The following is a 21,209-nucleotide window of genomic DNA, read 5'->3' on the forward strand; positions in this document are numbered from 1 at the left end:
CATGGACACCTGAAGCAACACAGGCTTACAACGAATTAAAAAATATTTTAATTTCGCCACAAGTCCTGATGCCTTATGATCCATCTCTCCCACTAGTATTGGCAACAGACGCAAGTAAAATGGGTCTAGGAGCAGTCTTGTCGCATCGCTTGAGCAACGGTGTAGAAAGGCCAATTGCTTACGCAAGCCGCACATTGAGCCTTACAGAACAGCGGTATCCTCAAATGGATAAGGAGGCTCTTGCCATCGTCTGGGCAGTCGATAAATTTTTAGCGCATTTTTGAAAAAAATACGCTATTATATTCGTCATTGCTGGCAGGCCGGCTGTCCGCGTTAGATCTCCACAACTACAATAGCTAGAGACATCAAATTTTCACTAAAAGCTTTCTGCTATAGTGTAGATGTGCAGGCACTAGTCTATTTTGAGTTAGATTACTTATGAGATCGATAATTGAAGAAAATAATTTCGATATGGGTTTCGTAGGTGCTATAATTTTACCGTTAGATAGCGCTACCAGTATAAAAACTTATTATTTACTTTGTGATTTGTTTTACAAAATGAAGACGTACCGTCAATTGAAATTAAATAAAATTAATTATTTAACGCAGCCAAAATTACTCGTGAGATCGATAATTTTAAACTTCGCTAATAAAATACTCACCTGCATTACCAAAAATGCGCTTTAATCATGCATATGCTGATTTACAACTTGTTTTATTATATATATGCTCGCCATTTTGTCTTAATAACAGATCACAAACCTCTCGCACAAATTCTTCAGCCTACGAAATCTCTTCCAGTTTTGTGTATTAGTCGAATGGCGAACTATGCCGACTATTTGTCACATTTTAATTTCGATGTTCAATACAAGCCAACTAAACTTAACACAAACGCTGACTATTGTTCTCGCTTACCAGTAACAACGACCCACAAATCAACACATGCTGTGTCATCAATCGTACTGGAGAGAGAGGAAGAAGAAGACGGGTTTGACAACTTCACCCTAAATCAAATTAAACAATTACCTGTTCGAGCTAAAGACATATCTAGGGAATCGCGGAAGGATGATCATTTGGGGAAAATAGTACAATTGTTGGAGAGGGGACGAAATCTTGGTCGCTATGGATACAAGGCCCCCGAAAAGAACTACACCCTCTCTGGTGGATGTTTGCTGTTTGAACACCGAGTTGTCATTCCGCCAATCTTCCGTCAACCTATCTTAAACGATCTACATGCTGCACATGTCGGCATTGTAAAAATGAAAGGAATTGCTCGATCCTTTGTGTACTGGCCTGGGATCGATGGAGAAATTGAGCAGGTCGCAAAATCTTGCAATGAATGTGCAAAACATGCACACGTACCTCCAAGATTTCGAGAACACCATTGGGAGTACCCGAAAGGGCCTTGGGAGCGCGTGCATATTGATTATGCTGGGCCAGTAGCCGGCATGATGTTACTAATTTTAGTAGACGCATATAGCAAGTGGGTTGAAGTAAAAGTAACAGCGTCGACTACAGCCTCATCAACTATAACCATCCTCGACGAATTATTTGCAACATACGGCGCACCAGTCACCATTGTTTCGGACAATGGTCCTCAGTTTACATCTGAAGAGTTCAAACAATTTCTCCAGTGGAGTGGAGTGAAATATCACAAGTTGTCAGCTCCGTATCACCCATCAACGAACGGTCAAGCAGAGCGCTTCGTACAAAGCGTGAAAGATGCTCTTAAAGCAATGGGCACTAACCGAGATACGTTGAAATCAAACCTTAATGAATTTCTACGCCAGTACAGAAAAGCCCCAAACGCTACCACAGGACAACAACCCTCTCTTCTTTTCCTTGGTCGTGTCATACGTTCGCGACTAGACTTGGTGAGACCCGAAGATACGTATACCAGAATGACGGAAAGAAACCGTAACTCGTTTAATCCATCATTTCGCGAGTTTCAACCAAATCACCTGGTTTACTTCTTATCTGGAAATCCACGACTGGATAAATGGTTACCTGGACGTATTATAACACGACTAGGTGATCTGCATTACGAGATCGACTTTGAAGGTAAACGCTTTAAACGTCATATTGATCAAATCCGGTCATGCCAACAAACTACTAGTCAAAGTTCTAACCAATCTATGACGACATCTTCAAGTGATAATTCTTCAGCACAGAGACGAGTTCATTTCTATAATAAACCTGAACTGGTTCCTGAAAGAGCTGCAGAATTACCCGAAGCACAAGCTGTTGCGATTCCGCCAGGATCACCAGCTGTACCTCAACGACAGGAGTTCCAGGCCGCGACTCTACCCCAGACTGAACGAAGGTCCACGCGGATTCGGCATGCACCCCGACGATACTCTCCTGATTAAGAAAACAAAGGAGGGAAGAATTGTAATGTATTAGGGAATTTTACTATTATAATTGGTAACGGAACCTACCGTACCGGGAGAACTTCATGTATATATGTATGTAAAAATGACAGTGCACAATAAATGTAATTATGTTGAATTATATTTTCGTATTTTACAAGTATCGTACATAACACAATGCTTTGGATTGCTGCAAGCTGACCAGATATGCGACAAAAATGAAAATAATTCCTACATTAACAAAAGGAGTGATGGACATTTACTCACGCCATCTGAGGGATTATATGAAATAATTTATAATCTTGAAAGCTCTATATGCCATACACTGCATAACACACCATTAGGTGACAATATTCTGTTTGAAGGTAAGCAAAGTCTTAACTGAATCACCATAACACAGTGCTTAAATATTTTTTCTAATATCGACTAGTTTTTATTGATTTTAATCCCTAATTTTTGTGCATTAACAGGTAATTTTAATCCCTAGGAATTAAGAAAAATTTTATCCCTTGTGATCATGACATATTGTTAAATAGCCTACCTTACTTTTTGATAGTTTTTTTTATAATATAAATCATACTCATTTCGAAATGAATTTAGAACGGTCGGTGTTGGAAAACATAGTATAAGTAACACTGGATCAAACTAATTTTTGGTCCCTCAAGAATATTAACTCTTTTTAATCCCTTGTTACTTAATATACTATTGCATGTTGCTTGCACGATATTAACTTTTTTAAATTATATTTTACTTTTGCAGTTATTAAAAATGCCAAACTTAATACCTACAAACCAGTGGGCTGTGAACTACACAAAAGGAAATTGACGAAAGACCTTTTACGGTTTTATCTAACAACTCGCATGATTTTTACATGCATACAATATAACAAACGCAGACTAGAGGATGCGGATAAAAGAAAAAAAATTAAAGATTCGATAAAGAAATTTAAAATTGTATAAATAAATTTGAGCGGCATAGCTGTTATTTTATTTCAATGACAATCTTTCACCCATCTGAACGCTTTGTTGCCTACATGCAGGCGGAAAAACTTTGAACATTTTTTTTTGTACTGGAGAAACAAAATGAAGTTGCTGCCGTAAGGTAAAATCATAATCCATGGGTACACTAACACATTGTATAAGGTACAACATCAGAAATCTTTAAATAATGATTATATACATAAAAAACGTAGTATCTCCCATAAGACTCCATAGTAAAACCAGCCTACGACTGGAAGGTAGGCAATAAGCATGCGAGGTCAGATTTGGTAAACGCGCTTCCTATAGAGTGCCGCCACCGTTATGAATCCACCTTGCCACGTAGGATTCCGGAATTGAAGTAGACAACACACAATACACCGCGCCTTGGCAGGTATCATCCGTGAAATATTTAACCGGCAGTTTATCCTTCTCTTCCCCCAGTTACCTTTCGAGGGGTTGTATAAAGAATTCTTAAACATAATACTTTGTAAATGTGTCTTACCTCCAACACGTCAACTGTAGCTAATTTAACCTTATTTTCAAGTGTTGCATTTCATCCCTTTCGGTGAAGCGTCATTTGACTCTGATGATAACCGGGGATGGAATGAAACCGCTGGAGAACGCTTGGAACCATTTTCCTACATAGTTGGAATGGAGTATATGTAGACCACACATGTATAACAAAGAGCTGGCTTTCTAGAGACCATTATGAAACCCCGTCTCTCCAAAGCTTTGTGGAAAATACCCTCTTCTTCCAATCACTAAAAATTACTTAGAATTACCGCGTAATTTGAGCCAAATAAGCGTTGAACACTACGTTCAATTGGTTAAATCATAATTTGCGGAATATTTTTCTCAGTTGTGCACTCTTATAAGCAGAGATACCTGTTTAAAATGCATTTCTCAGATAAAAAACTTTGTTTGCATCACAGTCATTAGCAGTAATCCGAATTCAAGGTAAGTACCTACGTGCTACAGTTCACCTTAATTGCCGATAAACAAATTTAACCTTTCTACTTGCAAAATAAATTCATTATTTGAACTTGAGGGAGTTTTATGCAGTGGTCAAGACCGAACTACTTCATAAGTAGGCCAACTATCTTTATCCTGTCCCAAACCATGACCGTCAAGTGAAATGATTACAAGTACCTATAAGACTGGCGACAAGTCCAAGAGGGTGTTAGAGTGTTGAATGCTATTTGAAATGTTTAATTTGTGAAGTTTACGTGCGAGTTTAATAATCCCATCTGCAAATATAGTAAGTTGCTTCCTTATTGTGTTTAATATAACAGGACGCCAAAGGAATTTGTTGATTTTTATAACACATTACATACATTATTGCTATGTTATGCTTCAGTTTACCGTGTGCCCTTTGATTTGTAGAGGGATGACTGGTTAACTGATTGCAATATTTCTTTCGTTGTTTTGTTATGATCTTTCCATAAATATATAAAAGAAAAGGTTATGAGTATATAGTTACGTGCTTAATAAATACAATTTAACCGTATTACTCGCATACCTAATTTTTAAGCATAATTATGATTTTCTCACGGAAACCATTATTAAGCAAAGAATTTACAGATTCCATTGATGTAATTCTTTGTACCTACTTACAAAAGTAAATTTGATTTTGTTATTTCATATTTTCGGGCCATTCAATTACCTGCTAATAAGGACTAATCCCATTGTTCGCTCGTGTCGCAAACGTAAACTTTCTGAATAATAAGCGCCGTAATATATACTTGTAATGCGTGTAATACCCGATGTGCGAGAATTTTAGATTCGAATAATTGACAAAACCCTTTCGCACTGTTAAGTAGGTACAATCATCATTTGATGCGACACCGCTGCCTTCTTTTCTGCTTGACGAAACTGGTAACTTCATACCCATACAAAGCATAAGTATTTCCAACGCTCGGAGGGTTCGTAGGGTCTTACTAAACATTAAATATCGCTGTAATAAATAATATAGTGTAAGTACCTACACTATGATAATATGTATAATTGACAATGATCTTAAAGCCATTTTATTTACTTCGAAGCTATTAAAAAGTTCGACGATTTTAATGCCTAATTTTCTTTTAAACAATTGTGAACCAGCCGAGTGGGCCAAGCTCGCCTTTGATATAGAGGTGGACCTACTCTATATTCCCCAAGAAGTCTAACTGACATAATAAAGAGAAGTGTACACTTTGTAATGGGTTTACAAATGACAATTCAACTCATGTATAAAAAATCGCATAAGCCGCAGTGAAATTGTCACTTTGACAGCGGCAAAAGTTACCTGCAACTTTTCCAGCGACAAATGCACTAGTGGTTTTTTCACTTATTCATTTTCGAACCAATTATCGCATTATCCTTTCCCCTAGTTTGACGTCTGTCAATAATTGATTAGTTTGGTGAATTTCTTGTTCGTTAAATTGTCCTGCCGAATTACACTCGAGGTTTGTATTTAAACCGAGTAAATTTGTGTTGTTGCAATTCAAATCTGTTGCCTTTTAGCAATTGAACTCGAAAAACTGTCAACCTAAAAATGCTCCACCTGCGGTGTCGCATTTTTATTAGTTGACAGTTTTTCTCGTCTAATTGCTAGGCAACAGATTTTCATTACCTAAACAACCCAAATTTACTCGGTAAAATACAAACCTCTTGTGCAATTATAAGTGATTAAAGGCGACACTTAAATTTCACTATTAGAAACGTTTATTTGGGTAACTACAGAGCTATTCACACGGCCAAGTTTACTGAATAAAATTAACGAAATTTTCATGGAAATTACTTAGAAAAAATTATATCTTTGTCATTAATAATAAGCAAAAATTCTAATTTATTAATGAAATCTTTTTACCTTGTGGTTTACATGATTAAACGAATCAAAAAAAAATCAATTTTTACAGCGAGGACTTGAACAGTGCTCTTTTTAAATTGTTTTATGCAGTTGATGTTTTCTGACGGACACAAAAATGGACAATGGTTACAGCTTGATTATGTGGATACGTCGAATGTCTTAGACTGGTCTCGAAAATGGAAACGGCATGGAATTTTTCCGGATAACTACGCGTGCCATTAGGCGCCAATATCATTAAACGTGTTATACACAGGAGGTAGTGATTACATTATGCAGTGCAGGTCCGTTCACAAATTCCACTGATTTTTTTATCTATGCACCTTGACTACTTCACAAATTTACGGATGCCTTACTGAAAAATTCGTTACGGTACTACGCGAGTAAAATTCCTACTGTATACCTATATTATACTTCGTATACGATTGAAAAACATTAATCAGGCTGCATTTTCAATTTCAGAACATGCAGAACTTTTTATGAAGAATAACTTTTTAGCGCATTTTTGCAAGTGTTAGTAAAAAAGTAGCTTTTAAACTCACTTTGTCCGGCTGGGTGGTAGCAAATGCAAGTGCCCAAAAATTAAGTACTATTTTGTGGAGGGTTTTTTTGTGAAATCCACAAAAAACTAATTACGGATGAACGGGACGTCGAAAGCGAGTAGATACCGACAAGTGGTAGCCCCTGACAACATTTGCTGATGGTGGAGTCAACATTTCAAACGCGAATTGCGGGTGACTGGGACGTCGAAAGTGAGTACCGGCAAAGGGAATGTGGTAGGCCCGATAAGATCTTTCTGATAGTGGAGTCAAAACTTCAAACGCAGATTGTAGGTGAACGGGGCGTCGAAGGTGGGTACCGGCAACGGGAATGTGGTAGCCTTCGACAAGATCTTATTGATGGTGGGGTCAAAACTTATTTTTCCAATTTTCCGTCTTTATTATGTAAAAAATTGAAAACTAATACGGTTGATTGACGTAAAACAATTTTTTCTACAGAAAACTTTAATACATTTTTGCTCTAAAATAATTTGGGGAGCCAATAATCGCATGTTATGAATTTTACATTGAAATCCCTATGATGCGTTACGCAAGTCACCACCCTGTATAATTATGATTAGTTAAATAATTATATCCCTGATTATATCATTTTTATCTTTGGTTCCCAGGTACATGAAATTAGTTTTATCTCCACCTCCACCTAATCTGAAGGTTATGTGTTTTGGTATCATCAAAATGTCTCTTTTATGAGGAGAAAATTGTTTTGCGCAGTTGCTTGCTTTCGTGTTGTGGAGAAAATCTTATCATTATTCTTGTGTAATTTTACCTTGACATAATACCCATTTGACTGACCCGTAAATATACAACCGGGCGTACGCCGTGTTTAATCTAAACTCGTGAGTTTTGAAAATTGCGCGTTCAGTGCGATTTTATGATAATGAATCCCGCCCGTTTTCATCTGGTTCCAATTAAATAATCGAAAGCGATTCTTCTCGCTGGAATATTTAAAACGCTACTTTAATCCAACACCTCGTATGTAACTGAATCCATATCAACTAAAATCGGATGGTACCATGAATGTCGAAGTTCAATATGATGATAGTAAAAGGTAACGTGTATTCAAACCTTCGTTTTATTAAAAATTTACCTCTTGTTTCAGTAAAGACGACTGTACCGAAATGTGTAATAAGACAGCCGACACCGAACCCTTGCAAAAGGAAGGCAATGCAGAAAGCGAAGTTGAACCTAAGGATAGTAGAAGACTGATCACTCAAGTAATACTCAATTTTGAGACCGAACTTTTTGAAGCACAGCAAAAGCGAATGAATTAATAGTAGGTATTTTAGATCCTCCTGACGGCAATAGTAACGATAGTAACAGCAAGTGCCGGGATGCCAATTGGTTACTCAGCAATACTGTTGCCACAGCTTAAATCAATGAATGGCAGTTTGCAAGTCGATGATGAAATGGGATCATGGATTGGTAAGTCGTTTATTTTATGTAATGGACAAATTTGGCAAAGTGGGTGTCTTGACCTAGTTGCATTCGTAAATATATAAGGTTGGTTTGATGTAAATATTGACCTTTCTTGCGTGCGAGATTATTATCACACATACACGTCCAGAAAACTGTAGGAGCCTTGATAGGAGCTTTTGGTTTTTAAGACATTATAATTGGATATCAGATCGGTAAGGCCATAAAGTGGAATGATCAGACTTCTGCTTTAACATAGTCTTCATCTGTCCAATTCGCAATAGTTAGAAAAGTTGATTCCAAACCAGTCGTGATTTGAATTTGAATATTTTAGCATTAGGTACTTATCTATTTATCGATATTACACATTTTTCGAGGTAACAAAGGTTTGGAAAATTATCCCACTTCCGCTTTCCCCACAATAGCCGCCAGCAGCGGTACTAAAATACAGTACATACAGTACCTATTTTGATACGAGTAGCTTGGTTGTCATGTGTTTGACACCAATTAATATTTGTGGAATTTTGTAATTTTATTCTCCGCAACGTTTTTACCCAATGTGGCGAATATTGCAGTACCTATTTTGTCGTAAAGAAATAGTTTTTTAAACACACGCAAAAACTGTTACTTCATAATTTACACCCCTAATTTCAACTCCCCAAGCCGGGTTGCCACCCCTTCAATAATTTTAAATTAAACGTTGGGTCGAGTGACACATTGGAAAGGGTTCTTAATTTTGTGCAGTCCTCCATAAAGAGCAATTGTGAAACGCCGCTTACCTGCAAATATAATCTGCATTGGTATATTGCTGGCCAAGAAAATCGCCGCAGTGTGATCAAGTTCTCGATGTGGTTGAAACATAGTGACACTTTTTGCCATCAGTACTATAGGATTTTTTTTCCAAATTACAGTTTTGGTAATTTGTTCATGTAAAAATTCAATGTTTGTGTAAAGTCATAATTTTGTTTAGTAACTCCATTAATGATAGGCCGCCCGCCCAATATTTCGCTAAAGCGATTGGTCAGGTTCACTTGGGAAAGGGATCGTTTCATAAACTTACTGAAAATTATGAAATTTTGCAAAAATCCTGTAACTTGATAAAATGACCACATTTTAAAACGATGTATCTCCGAAATTATCGATCCTATAAAAACTGGCTTGATTGTTGCAGTTTGAACCTACTTTAAAAATCACATTAAACATCAGTTTGATGAAAAGTCAATCTTTTCGGTTCAGAATCGACAGAAAATGAAAAAAGGCGTAAGATGAAAAATGTAACGTCCCGTTATTTCGTTGAATGTACCTATCCTTAGTTTGAGTAACTGACTTTAGCGTGTTAGGAATGTAGTTGGTACAACTAGTCCTGGGGGAATATCAAACGTTGCTTCTGTAGTTGAAACCTCATGTTACAAATCTAGAGGAGTCAAGCTGAAATTGTCTGAAATATATATATCTAAATGTATTTAGGTGAATGGGCTACTGTTGTATCTTTTCGAGGTAAAGTTATTATCATAGGATTTCGTATTTGGTTTCACGTTTCTCTTTATGTTATACCATGTGTTTTTGAAATATACGTCGTCGTTTGTGAAGTCAATAAAATGGAGACGTATTGTTCCTGTCTCACTGCACGTATTAAGGAAACCTTTGGAGATTACTTCTTCGATATGCTTTTATACACAACTTTGTACGGACGATTCGTTATCGATCAAAATTTTACTTTTGTTTAGTTAACGTAAATTGAATTATTGATCCTTATTGAGTATTAATTACTGTTTTAATATACTATTACCTGATTAGTGTCAGACGTTAAACATTGCTACCGCAGTATTTTGTACCGCGATATTCACACTCCATCTTGTTTGCTTCTTTGTGTTTCTGTTACGGATAAGGCAGAAAAGCGCTCTTCTGAGCTCAAAAGGCCGTGTCAACTGGATTTCAAAAGTAATTTTTATTTTCGACGACTCATTAATATCACGCGTAATAACAACCCCAAACTTAATCCTTGGCTAGTCAACTCCAAAAGTGTATTAAAAATGATTAGTTTTAATAGTAACAATAATAACCGATGACATTATTTCGTCATTTGCGTCAGTGTTATATGTACAATAATTATCAAATTCAAGGCAACATGAACTTGTTACATATGAATTGCAATCTATAATAGCTCCAAATGTTTACATAGCAGCACAAAATTATGAACTAGAGTAATTGAGCATAAAATAATGTAGAGATATCCAGCTGTTCAAAATCAAATATATACATGAAGTTGTATTACTGACAAACCATAACAACAAGACAAAATGTGTACTAGGGTAGGCAAAGATCTTCAATTTGTAATACGGAAAACATAGGTATGTGAAGTTGGAGTTCTGTTCTAAAGAGTTAAATAACTAAAAAACCATAAAAACACAACACATGTATCATACGGCAAAAATAGCACACAATAAGCATAGCATTAAGGCACAAAAAGATTTCCAGGATCGAATGGGTTAGCTAAATCAGGTTACCCTATCAAACCCCTTAGGCTCACCTACCACTAACTAAAAAAAGGGCAATTAAAGTCTTTATTTAACAACAACTTACGGACACTTTCCTTTGAAAATAAGATAATATTAGCCTTGGAGTTTTAACCAAGGTATGTTTGTTTTTAAAACTGTTAAATATGAAACAACGTGATCATTATTAATACACGCTGTGTAATTATTATTTATACTATTGGGTTTATAACTTTTTCGAATATGTACCACAAGTATGGGTTAATTAATTTTTTTAGTGGGGATAGGTGGGGTGAGTCCTCTTTTATCTCATTTTAGTTCCCCCTGTTGTAGTAGTAGTTAATAATAAGTAGTAGAGGGAAAAATAGTGCTAGTATGTAAGATTAGAATGTAAGCAGTAGCAATTAGTTACTCTTTGGCAGTAGTATTGCAGTAGTAGGCAATAAAGTCGAGTGGTCAGAGAAAGCGTTTTTCCTTCGGACTCCAGACGAGTCCGAACAGAAGGATTAATACCCTATCATTACACCCCTTTATATCTTTTCTATAAATGGACAGGGATAATATGCCCCAAAAATACATTATATTCGCTAATTCTATTGTTTCAGTCAGTGTACATTCGGCAGCTTCGCCCATCGGTGCGCTACTCAGTGGAACACTGATGGACTACTTCGGTCGAAAAATGACCTTACAATTATGCTGTATACCTTTAATAGCCGGATGGATTGTTATTATGTCTAGCCATAACCATGCACTAATTCTGGTTGGGCGAATTTTGGCCGGTACTGCTGTGGGAGTAGTCGCAGCACCTTGTCAGGTATACAATGACGTTCTTTGAGTTTTGGGAACTCCATTTACGTTTTTCAAGGTGTACATTGCTGAAATGTCGGATCCTAACTTGAGAGGTATGTTTTCTAGTATACCCTTCGCGAGTTACTCGTTTGGAATTCTACTTGTCTACATGTTGGGAACAGCGGCTAATTGGAGAATGGTTGCCGGTAACAGAATCTGCAAACAAACTTGTTGACCATGATCCAAATTGCAGGCATTTGCATGGTGCTCCCAGCGATGTCGATGATATTGTTTTGTTGTCTTCCCGAGAGTCCAGCGTGGCTTGTGAAAAAGGGGCGTATAGAAAAAGCCACGAGATCTTACCATTGGGTGAATGGCGGAAGTACAGCTAAAGTACTTTGAACAAACGCGTTACAAAATGTTACGTTTTGACTTCTTTCAGGTGAAGCGGGAAATACAACAGCTGGTGACACGTGTCGAAAATGAAGGTGCACAAAGTAAAGCCACTCAACGATCACTTTGGAGAACCTTTCTATCATCAAATGTTCTAAAGCCTTTTATTATAGTGAACATTTTTGGTCTGTTTCAGTCGCTCACAGGAGTTTACGTGATTGTCTTCTACGCCGTTGAGATCATATCTACCATGCAGAACAGTGGCTTAAATGAATTCCACGCGGCAACTTTAACGGCTGGTGTCAGATTCATTGCCGCGATCGCGGCTAGTGTTTTATTAGTACTCACTGGACGCAGAGCTATCGCTTTATTATCGACTATCGGAACGGCACTATCGGCTCTCTGCCTATCCATATTCCTACAGACCGACTTTTCCAACTCAACGTACCTAATCCTTTCTCTCTTAATATTTTACGTTGCCGCAAACACCATCGGTCTGATGATTCTACCAGGAGTACTTGTGGGTGAATTGTTTCCCTTAAAAGTACGCGGTATCGCGGGCAGCCTTTCTTTCACCATCATCAATTTAACGATGTTCTCGTTCGCCAAGATATTTCCATTTATGAAATCTCTCATAGGAATCGGAAATTGTTTTCTGTTTTTCGGAGTGACGTCTATAGCGGGTAGTATATTTCTGTATGCGACGTTGCCCGAAACAAAAAATCAGACTTTGAATGATATAGAAGATTACTTTATGCAAGAAAATCTGTTGTGGATTACACGAAATAGAAGAAGACGGAATGGCGCCAGCAAAACCCAGACGTCGAAAGTTTAAAATTAAATGTGATAATGTTAATTTATTTAATTGTTGAAGATTGTATTTTTATAAAACGTTTTTAAAAAATCTTTTTGTTAAGTACGGTCATAGAGTAATTTACTCTATGGTAGGTACTGTTGAGGTTTGCAAGCAAATCACTGTACCCTAATCAGAATCAGCTGCAGCTGCCTCCTTCTGCTGGATCGGTAACGGTAACAGCGGTAGCATACTCTAGGATAGTAGGATATATTTCCTATAGAAGGGTTTTTCTTACTGCGACTGTGTATTTATATGCTTTTAATGCACACGATTGAACTTCATAACACCCTGCACCCGATCACGCATGATAAGGTAAGTAAGTGGATTTAGCTATTGACAATTCTTGAACTTTTAATTGTAAATTAAGTTCGAGTAATTGAGCCCACGATGTCACTGGATGTACCTAAAGTGACTCTACAATCTACATAGACAGCGTGGTCATACGGTGGTGATATTTTCTACTGGTAGTTGAGAGAACCGCCATATCAAACACACTGGATATGTGGAAATTAACTTGAAAACCAAAGTGATGAATTTATCTTGCTGAACACAGTTGGTACAACATTATTGTAACCGTAGGAAAATCGACTAATTCGGTTAAACCAATATTATTCGTGTGATATTGCCCTGTATGAGTCGAATAACCATTTTTTTCGTAGCAGTTCCGATTCTTCGCTGTATATGTTGATTCCTCATCTCCTACGCACTGTATCTCTTGTGTCTTAGCAATACGAGAACGGGAGCCCTCTAATTAATCCTTCTTCTGCTTGATATGTGGTTCTGTATGTGATAATCGACTTTAACATGACTTCAGTGATCTTTATGCCGTCATAACGTCATGATGCCCCACGCATCTGGAGTGATCACCACCCTAGTAGTGCGCGCTGACTGTCATAGAGTCGCTTAAAACCGGCTATTGCTTTTTAGGAGAGGGGGTAAACGAAATTTCATTTTTTTCGATTCTGCGTCTACTAGTAGAACGAGCTCACTTTTCAAAACGCAATCTCAATCCAGACTTCCGCATGTCCTTATGTCTCTCTGTCTGTTCTGCTGTACGTACATAATCATTCGCCAATTTCGTGCGTTTACAAATTTTGTTTAAATTTTATACAACGGCAGCGAATATATGTCGAAACTTGGTCCAAAATAAACAATTACGGAACATACGTTATCCAAAACTGTTATTAATATACGGATTTCCGTGAAAAATGAACGTCAATGGGCATTAAAATTTGCATACATTCGACTATTTGTTATGAGTGGCCCAACGAGAAGTATACAGAGGGCTTTTAGGGTATTAAATTTATAAATTTCGAAAAATCCTCGAACACGTCAATTTTGTATTCGAGGGGGACAACGTTTGGAATACAAATCACGAACCCAAGTCTTCACCCCTCTACGTAGGGAGCTTAACCCCTAAAATTTTAAATGGAATCCTATGGCAAATGGCACATTATTTGAAAGCCAATTTAATCGTGATTACTAATCTGCTTTGCTTTTTAAAGTCTATTGATTCGTTTCGGAGATATTCGCATTTGAAATGGTTTTTTTCCCCTGATTTAAATCCTTCAGATTACTTCTTGTGGAGCCCTCTGTATACGTCTCGTTGGGCCACTCTGTATTCTTTTCCTTTCACTAACAAACTACGAAATGTATTTTTTTAACAACTGCATAGGAATTAGTAATAAACAATGCATTGTTAGCAACTCCAATGTTTGATCGTTGATATGGACAAAGAGTAACCTTTGATATGGATTAGTTGTCACAGTACCAACGATACACGAAGAATACCATGGTATAGGTATCTACCTTGTTACATGCAAAACGGTGCTGGCACAAACATAAGATGCCAAGGTAGTACGGTAGCTCAGTGAAAGTAGGAGTTTTGTTATAGGCCAGAAAATCTAATTGATGAGCAAAGAGATTTACCAGTAGGCGCCACGCGCCATTATATTTAACCTTAGCTATGGTCAAAAAGTATACGTTATATACTCTTTGCTATGGTAGAATTGAACCGTTCACAATATATGTAGAACAACACTACAGAAATAAACGTTATCTGAACCACTGAACCAATAAATGTAAAATCAGATTATTAATGAGCTCCTAGCGACTTTATAATTTTGCGGTGTCTGTCTGTCCGTCCGTCCGTTAGCACGATAACTCATAAACGAATGGACCGATTACGATAAAATTTTGCAGGTGTATTCTTTATCAAATTTGTAGATCGGAGTTCGTGAATTCGCAATGTAGACCAAAAAATAAAGTAGGCCCTTTTGACATCTCCGTTAGTTATGAACCGAATTGGATGAAATTCAATATGCGCATAGCTTTAGCCATATAAATCACAATCCCAAAAGTTGAACCTAATCGATCAGCATTCACAGTGCCCTTTGCGCAACTCGAGCATTTACAGACCGAATTGCAAACTTTCTTAGTTATGAAGGTATTTAAATGAAATTTGATACATAGCCACTTGGAATAAAAGCAAATATAACGCCAGTTTCAAAATTTGGTTTTGCGCATACGCAGTGCCAACTTTCTTATTTATGGAGGCATTCAAATGAAATTTGGAATAAAAGCAAATGTAGCGCCATTTTCCAAATTTGGTTTTGTGTAGGATGTGCAGTGCCAGTGCTTTATTATTTATGGAAGCAATTAAATGAAATTTCATACATATACACTTTAAATAAAAGCAAAACTAAGATCAGGTTTAAAATTTGGTTTTGCACATGCTATTGCCATACCCAGGAGCTCGTTTACTATATTTGTTTAATTTATTGCAATTATACACTGTCTTAAGCTTGACCATGAGCAAATGTTAATCGATCAATTAAATCCATTCTCCAAAATAGTGAGTAATTCGTAAATTTAGTAACAGTAAGAGGAAGTAAAAGGTCTTCATTTGAGGATTCAAAGTTTGAAAGGCTTTAAATAAGCAAGCAAAACAATAGTACCACCACGTAACATATATCCAAAGGAACCACAAATCTTCAATCTAGTTGCGTAGAAAGCAACGTTCGTTCATTCCAAATTTCTGTAAGCACATGTAAAACTTGGAGACATACTTAGGTAGCAGTACGCTAAATTTACACAAAAGAAATGGCATTAAAACAAAATAAAATAGTTAGTGCATGATCGCAAATGAAAAGTGGATTCTACATAGTTATCTGAATTTAAAAGAGACAAGATTCTGCGTAAGGCAAGATTCCGTTAAATTAATCCAGGTTATAAAACGTGACGAATTGATGTAAATTTTAGTCGTGATAACCAGAGTTCTTCTCCAAAATGGCGGCTGGAAGTCGCGAAAATATAGCTGACTGAATACGATCATGTGGCAGCGATAGGACAGATCGTTTCACTTACTTCGCATCCTCCAAGATGCCATTCGACCCCCAATTACGGAATTGTATGACCTCGTCGTGTAATTAATCGGAGCTTACAGAGTAGAGTGCTACGCACTCGGGATTTTGTTATCTGGCAAATTGACTCGACGTACTTCAGCAAAACATTTGACGAAAACGTCAAAATTGAATCGGCTATTTTTATGCACTTGGGATATTACTGTTGAATATTTCGCAAGATAACTTCCCGCGAGCAAATTTACCTGGGAACGTACTTTGTTATGATAAATTTGCGGAAGGGAATTTTATCAGAAAAATAGTAGGGGACTCTAGAATTGAGTAACACAGTAGTTATTCTAAAGAGAGTTTTTTTAAAGGCAATCCGCTTTCCAGAACGTGGCTGTACCTCGTCGCAAGTTCTTACTAAGCAAGCATTCGTACAGTCTGCAAATTTTCCTTGTAGGCGAAATTACATGGGGGAAATAGAAATAGAAAGAAAATTTGTTAAGTCGCTTGTGAGCAAGAGGCAAAGAGTGCACTTTCAAATTTGACACCACCAATTATACAAAGTCTGTAAGTGATGTAGTTCTGGACTCTTTAGAGACTTACAGATTATGAGTTTAAAATAAAATGATAACTTTATATACAAATTTACAGTATGACGTTGTGCCTTCTTATTTTTCTGACCTTGCTATCGTATATATAACAGTGCTAATTACATTATTTGGTAATATCATTGAATAATAAATCTGATTCAATGGTAATATCCACAGCGATGCGCAATAGACAAATAAACAATTTTTGCCATTAATTGCATGATTGGAATGTGTTCTAATTTTACATTATACTGACCCTAATTCTCTTTTATGATCTGATTTTAACTGTAACTTTTAATTACTTGCGATTACACAGTATGCACGTTTTATTTTCAAAAACAGCATCTCAGGAAATAATTCGTGGGGGGGAGGCTTTTAGACAGCGAAATTTGATGGCCGTCTAGCACATCTTCAAGGTATAGGCTACCTACTGCAAAAAATTCCAGGACTCTAGGACCATTCTCCTAGAAGTAGTTCAAAACGGTAGAAGTGGGTCCGGACGGACGGACAAAATGCAAACAATAGCACATTTTTTTAATTATTAAAAAATGCGCTAAAAATTATATACATTTACCGCTGTGGTCCAAACCCTAGTAGATATCATTTTTTCAGACACCTGAAATAAGCTGAAAAATAAACTGGAATAAAACTTGTTCAAATAATTCCCGGCAATAGCATGACGTTTCAAATTAAATCACTCATTGAAAGAAAATTGATTGAGAAACGGCTCCTTTCCCCTTTTTACTTGATTGATTAAATTTTTGTTGTGAGTGCAATTTCCTAGTTACCAAATAATAACAATTCCAACGTAATAATCGCGCACATATTAATATAGTCAAAATTGATCCAGTTTACAAACTTTTTTCCTTAAGATACTCGATTAACCTTTTCCAAATCATTCTTTTTTCTAAATTTTAAATCCGTGATCACGTGTATACAACCTTTTAATTCCTAAATCTCTTTTACTTTCTAGCAATAGAATAACTATTCCCAAATACTTTCACTACTTGAATACCTGTTTGCTATTATTTGACCTTCCTAAAAGGAAGTTTTTATTAAATAACTTCTACGTAAATGACTTAGAAATTTAAATTGCATCATTTTCAATGGGCCCTTAATTAAACACTCGTATAATCGTGAAATATTGGCAATAAACAAATTACTAACTTGACACTTATTAAATTATAACAATGAAATAGTACATTATATACCAAGGTAGAGAAGTTTAGTAATATTGCCTGAGCACCAAGATTAGTGTAAGGTGCGAAGGCAATAATAGACTTCTCTACCGTGGTCTATATACTATTTTTTTCACTACTAGCACTTGAAGTCCTCTAAATTAATATTATATTGCTAAGAATGTGAACGGTTGGACAGAATTTCTTGCTTATTAATTTAACATGTCGAGCAAGTACGTGGAAGTAAAAGTCAAACAGGCTGTATTTTGTTCTGTCATTGAGATATTTTCAAAAAGTAATTTCCTTCGAATTTTTTCAAAATGTGATAATTTTAGGTATGTAATTTCTCTGTAAATGACGAATGGTGGCAATTATTCATTTTAGAGAACTTGCCTAAAGGTTTATTGAGCGAAATTACGGGTTGTGATTTCTAAATTTGACAGCGTGACAGTTCTCATTATTGACTACTAGTTAATAATGTCCACATTATTAACCACTTTGAACAACTGCCGAGAAAGCCTACTTTACAAGTGGAAAAAAGGTTAATAATCATGCCATCAGACGCTAGTAGTGAAAAAAAATCTTTTCTCTTAATTTCGATTTACTACCCAACGGACCCAAATAACAATCACAATGTTATAATACACTTTTCTAGTTGCAAAATCTTGACCTTTACCATAGTGTACACCAAAAATGGTACTTGTTTCCCCCTAGATTAATTCCGTGCAATAATAATTCCCTCTCATCTCAATACTCATTTTTTAACGCTAGAAGAACCAAGCAAATAAGGTGGTACCCCACGGGCCCACGAAGAGTCAATTGAGCCTAGGTATATGTATTTCAACTTTTTAGATGTTTTACTATATTGAAATTCATTGATTATCGTTACTACTAAAATGTTTGTTATTTCTTAAAATTTATTTGCTATTTACCATATACAGTGTGTTCGAGTGTCACCTCAATCATCTCCTTTAATTTGCGAGAGAAACATTTGCCAAATATAATTTTGTATTCAACATTACGATCTATCCGATCGTATATTGAAACTTCCGGCACCACTTCCGGTTTGGCAATGCCTATGTTTTTTTTAATATTTGACAAGCAATCAATTTACTGTACGACAACATAAAATATGCATATGGTTCATATACAGTATTTAGAAAACTTATGAAATCTAGCATGCCCCGTGCTATCAGAATGAGCGGTGTCTGTTGTGTTACATACATTGAAATAAAAGGCTAAGGAAGGAGCTTATGTATTATTAACTAGGATCAGGGCCGACTTTAGGCGTAAGCGGTGCACAGAGCATAAGCAGAGCAGAAAGCGTAATATACGAGAAAAAAATTGAAACTTTGCCACCCTGTATAACGAAAATTAAGCCCTTTAGACCACGCACATATTTACATATTTTTCTTATTTTGACGAGTGCTATCACTCCCTGAAATATACTCGGAAATATCTGCATGACATTAACACACAGTGTTTTTAAAAACATGCTTGCCAGAAGGTCCCATTATTCATGATTTAGCGAGGTGAGTAGAAGCGCAAAGCAAATCTTAGTGCTTGCTTACACCTAACTTTTGCCTTTAGCCAGCCCTGACTAAGATCCTATTAGGCTTCTCATCAATATGGCGGACGTTCATACGCTCAGTGGCGTATATACATTAAATATATTTAATTTTTTGCGGGTTGTACTGAAATTACATATGTACATCACTTCCTATAAACGAAATCCATCTATCTCGTCAGTCACTGTATAAAGAAATCTGAAAAGTATGTATTTCAAAATGTTATTTTACACAAGTTTCCACACTATTGCTACGGCAATGGATCTGTATCACAACCTGCAAAATGAATGCAATTAAGTATCGCGAAAGAAGACCGTTTTAAACAAGTACAAATTGTGCACAACTCTTGTGCAGATAAAATGCATTTTTTAAACCGAAATAGCTTTTGTTTTGACATCACCCATGGATATATTTCTTGCAGACGTCTCAATCGCCCCCTCTACCGACAATCCGTCTTGAGGTATAAGGGAATATACCCGGTCACGATAAAAGGTCGAGGAGGCTATGGTTGGTAGAAATTATTTCCTTTCGTTGAGACCTTTCATTAGAGTACCATGAATGATAAAACTAGTTCCACCCCCCCCCCCGCCCCTCCACGCCGTACTTTAATAAAAAGACAGAAATAAGGGTAGTAGTTGGTAGAAAACGGTTCCTTTCGTTGAGACCTTTAATTAGAATACAATGAGAGATAAACTTAATTTTTAACCCCCCACCCCCCTCACTGATCTCGAAAAAGAGTCGCACGAGAAAGTTATAGTTTGTACAAACCAATTTATTTCGATGAGTCCTTTCATTAGACTACAATGAAGGGTAGAACATGTGTTCCCATTTTCTAAAGTTTAACTTGGCACCACTAAAGGCATGCGGATGCAAAATCTGAGACCAATTGGTTGTCGTATGTAAAAGTTATGCACGTTTTACTTTCAAAAACAGAATCTCAGTAAATAATTCGTGGGGGGCCCCCCTTTTAGACAGCGAAATTTGATGGCCGTTTGGCACACCTTCAAGGTATAGGCTACCTACTGCAAAAAATTCCAGGACTCTAGGACCATTCCCCTAGAAGTAGTTCGAAACGGCAGAAGTGGGTCCGGCCGGACGGACGGACGGACAAAACGCAAACAATAACACATTTTTTTTAATTCTTAAAAAATGCGCTAAAAATATAACATGGTTACCACCTATGAAATGTAATTTTCGTTTCTTCTGTAGCTTTTGACTTCGATTTACAGCTAACTATTATATGTTCCAGTTTACCGTAAATGTCAATTAATTGTCAAAGTCTGCCATATTGAGAAGCCTAATTGGATCCCAACAAGCGTATACGTTATATGTAAATAACCCTCCTTCCTTAGCCTTTTATTTCAATGTTTACATAGGGAGATCATATCGAGCAAAAGTAAATCTTCAAATCGGAATATTGAGCAAGTTTATGTAGGTGTTTCACAGCGCATCCCAACAGCACACGGAATACTAAATTTCATAAGATTCTTAATGATGAATCACGAATTTCTCAATTTTTGTATAGCCACCATATGTGTATTTGATGTTGTACTGCAAATCGATTGTTGTATAAAAAAATATTGCATTTGTAGAACAAACGTTGCATTGATTTCAAGTTTAACCGGATGTTATGCCAGAAGTTTCAATATGCATACAAAATTAGATTTTTTTCGAATGTCGTTAAATAAAAGAGATATTGCGGTGACTATTATTTCGAACACACTGTATGTGAAGAACCGTAAATATAAAAGGATTTAAAACAATATTTATGGAAAGTTTGACAAAACGAAAACCGAAGCGCCAACAAAGGGGGGGGGGGGGGT

At 36.6% G+C, this 21,209-nt stretch overlaps 1 protein-coding gene and 1 long non-coding RNA gene across 3 annotated transcripts; one reads left to right on the plus strand and one right to left on the minus strand.

Moving 5' to 3' along the window:
* Positions 1-3,309: 3,309 nt before the first annotated feature.
* On the minus strand, positions 3,310-4,280 carry LOC116177052. The gene is made up of 2 exons (XR_004146593.1): positions 3,852-4,280; positions 3,310-3,794 (listed from the first exon to the last, which is right to left on the minus strand). It is a non-coding gene; the product is annotated as an uncharacterized LOC116177052 (long non-coding RNA).
* Positions 4,281-4,399: 119 nt separating this feature from the next.
* On the plus strand, positions 4,400-12,748 carry LOC116177049 (facilitated trehalose transporter Tret1-like). Of its 2 annotated transcripts, none has more exons than XM_031495909.1 (7): positions 4,400-4,607; positions 7,854-7,968; positions 8,041-8,176; positions 11,268-11,476; positions 11,528-11,657; positions 11,705-11,844; positions 11,894-12,748. In XM_031495909.1, the coding sequence occupies exons 2-7, from the start codon at positions 7,873-7,875 to the stop codon at positions 12,677-12,679; spliced, it is 1,497 nt and encodes a 498-aa protein (XP_031351769.1). In that variant the 5' UTR covers positions 4,400-4,607; positions 7,854-7,872; the 3' UTR covers positions 12,680-12,748. The 2 variants fall into 2 exon arrangements, with proteins under 2 accessions (XP_031351769.1, XP_031351768.1); XM_031495908.1 differs by lacking the exon at positions 4,400-4,607 and adding an exon at positions 7,356-7,802.
* The last annotated feature ends 8,461 nt before the right edge of the window (positions 12,749-21,209 follow it).

Source organism: Photinus pyralis, unplaced genomic scaffold (genome assembly GCF_008802855.1).
Source record: "Photinus pyralis isolate 1611_PpyrPB1 unplaced genomic scaffold, Ppyr1.3 Ppyr1.4_LG7, whole genome shotgun sequence".
Taxonomy (NCBI): Eukaryota; Metazoa; Arthropoda; class Insecta; order Coleoptera; family Lampyridae; genus Photinus; species Photinus pyralis.

Coding starts and splice junctions, on each gene's coding strand:
- LOC116177049 (XM_031495908.1), top strand. CDS start 7,768: ATGAATGTCGAAGTTCAATATGATGATAGTAAAAG. Junction 7,803..7,853: donor CAATATGATGATAGTAAAAG/GTAACGTGTATT, acceptor CTCTTGTTTCAG/TAAAGACGACTGTACCGAAA. Junction 11,658..11,704: donor TAATTGGAGAATGGTTGCCG/GTAACAGAATCT, acceptor TCCAAATTGCAG/GCATTTGCATGGTGCTCCCA.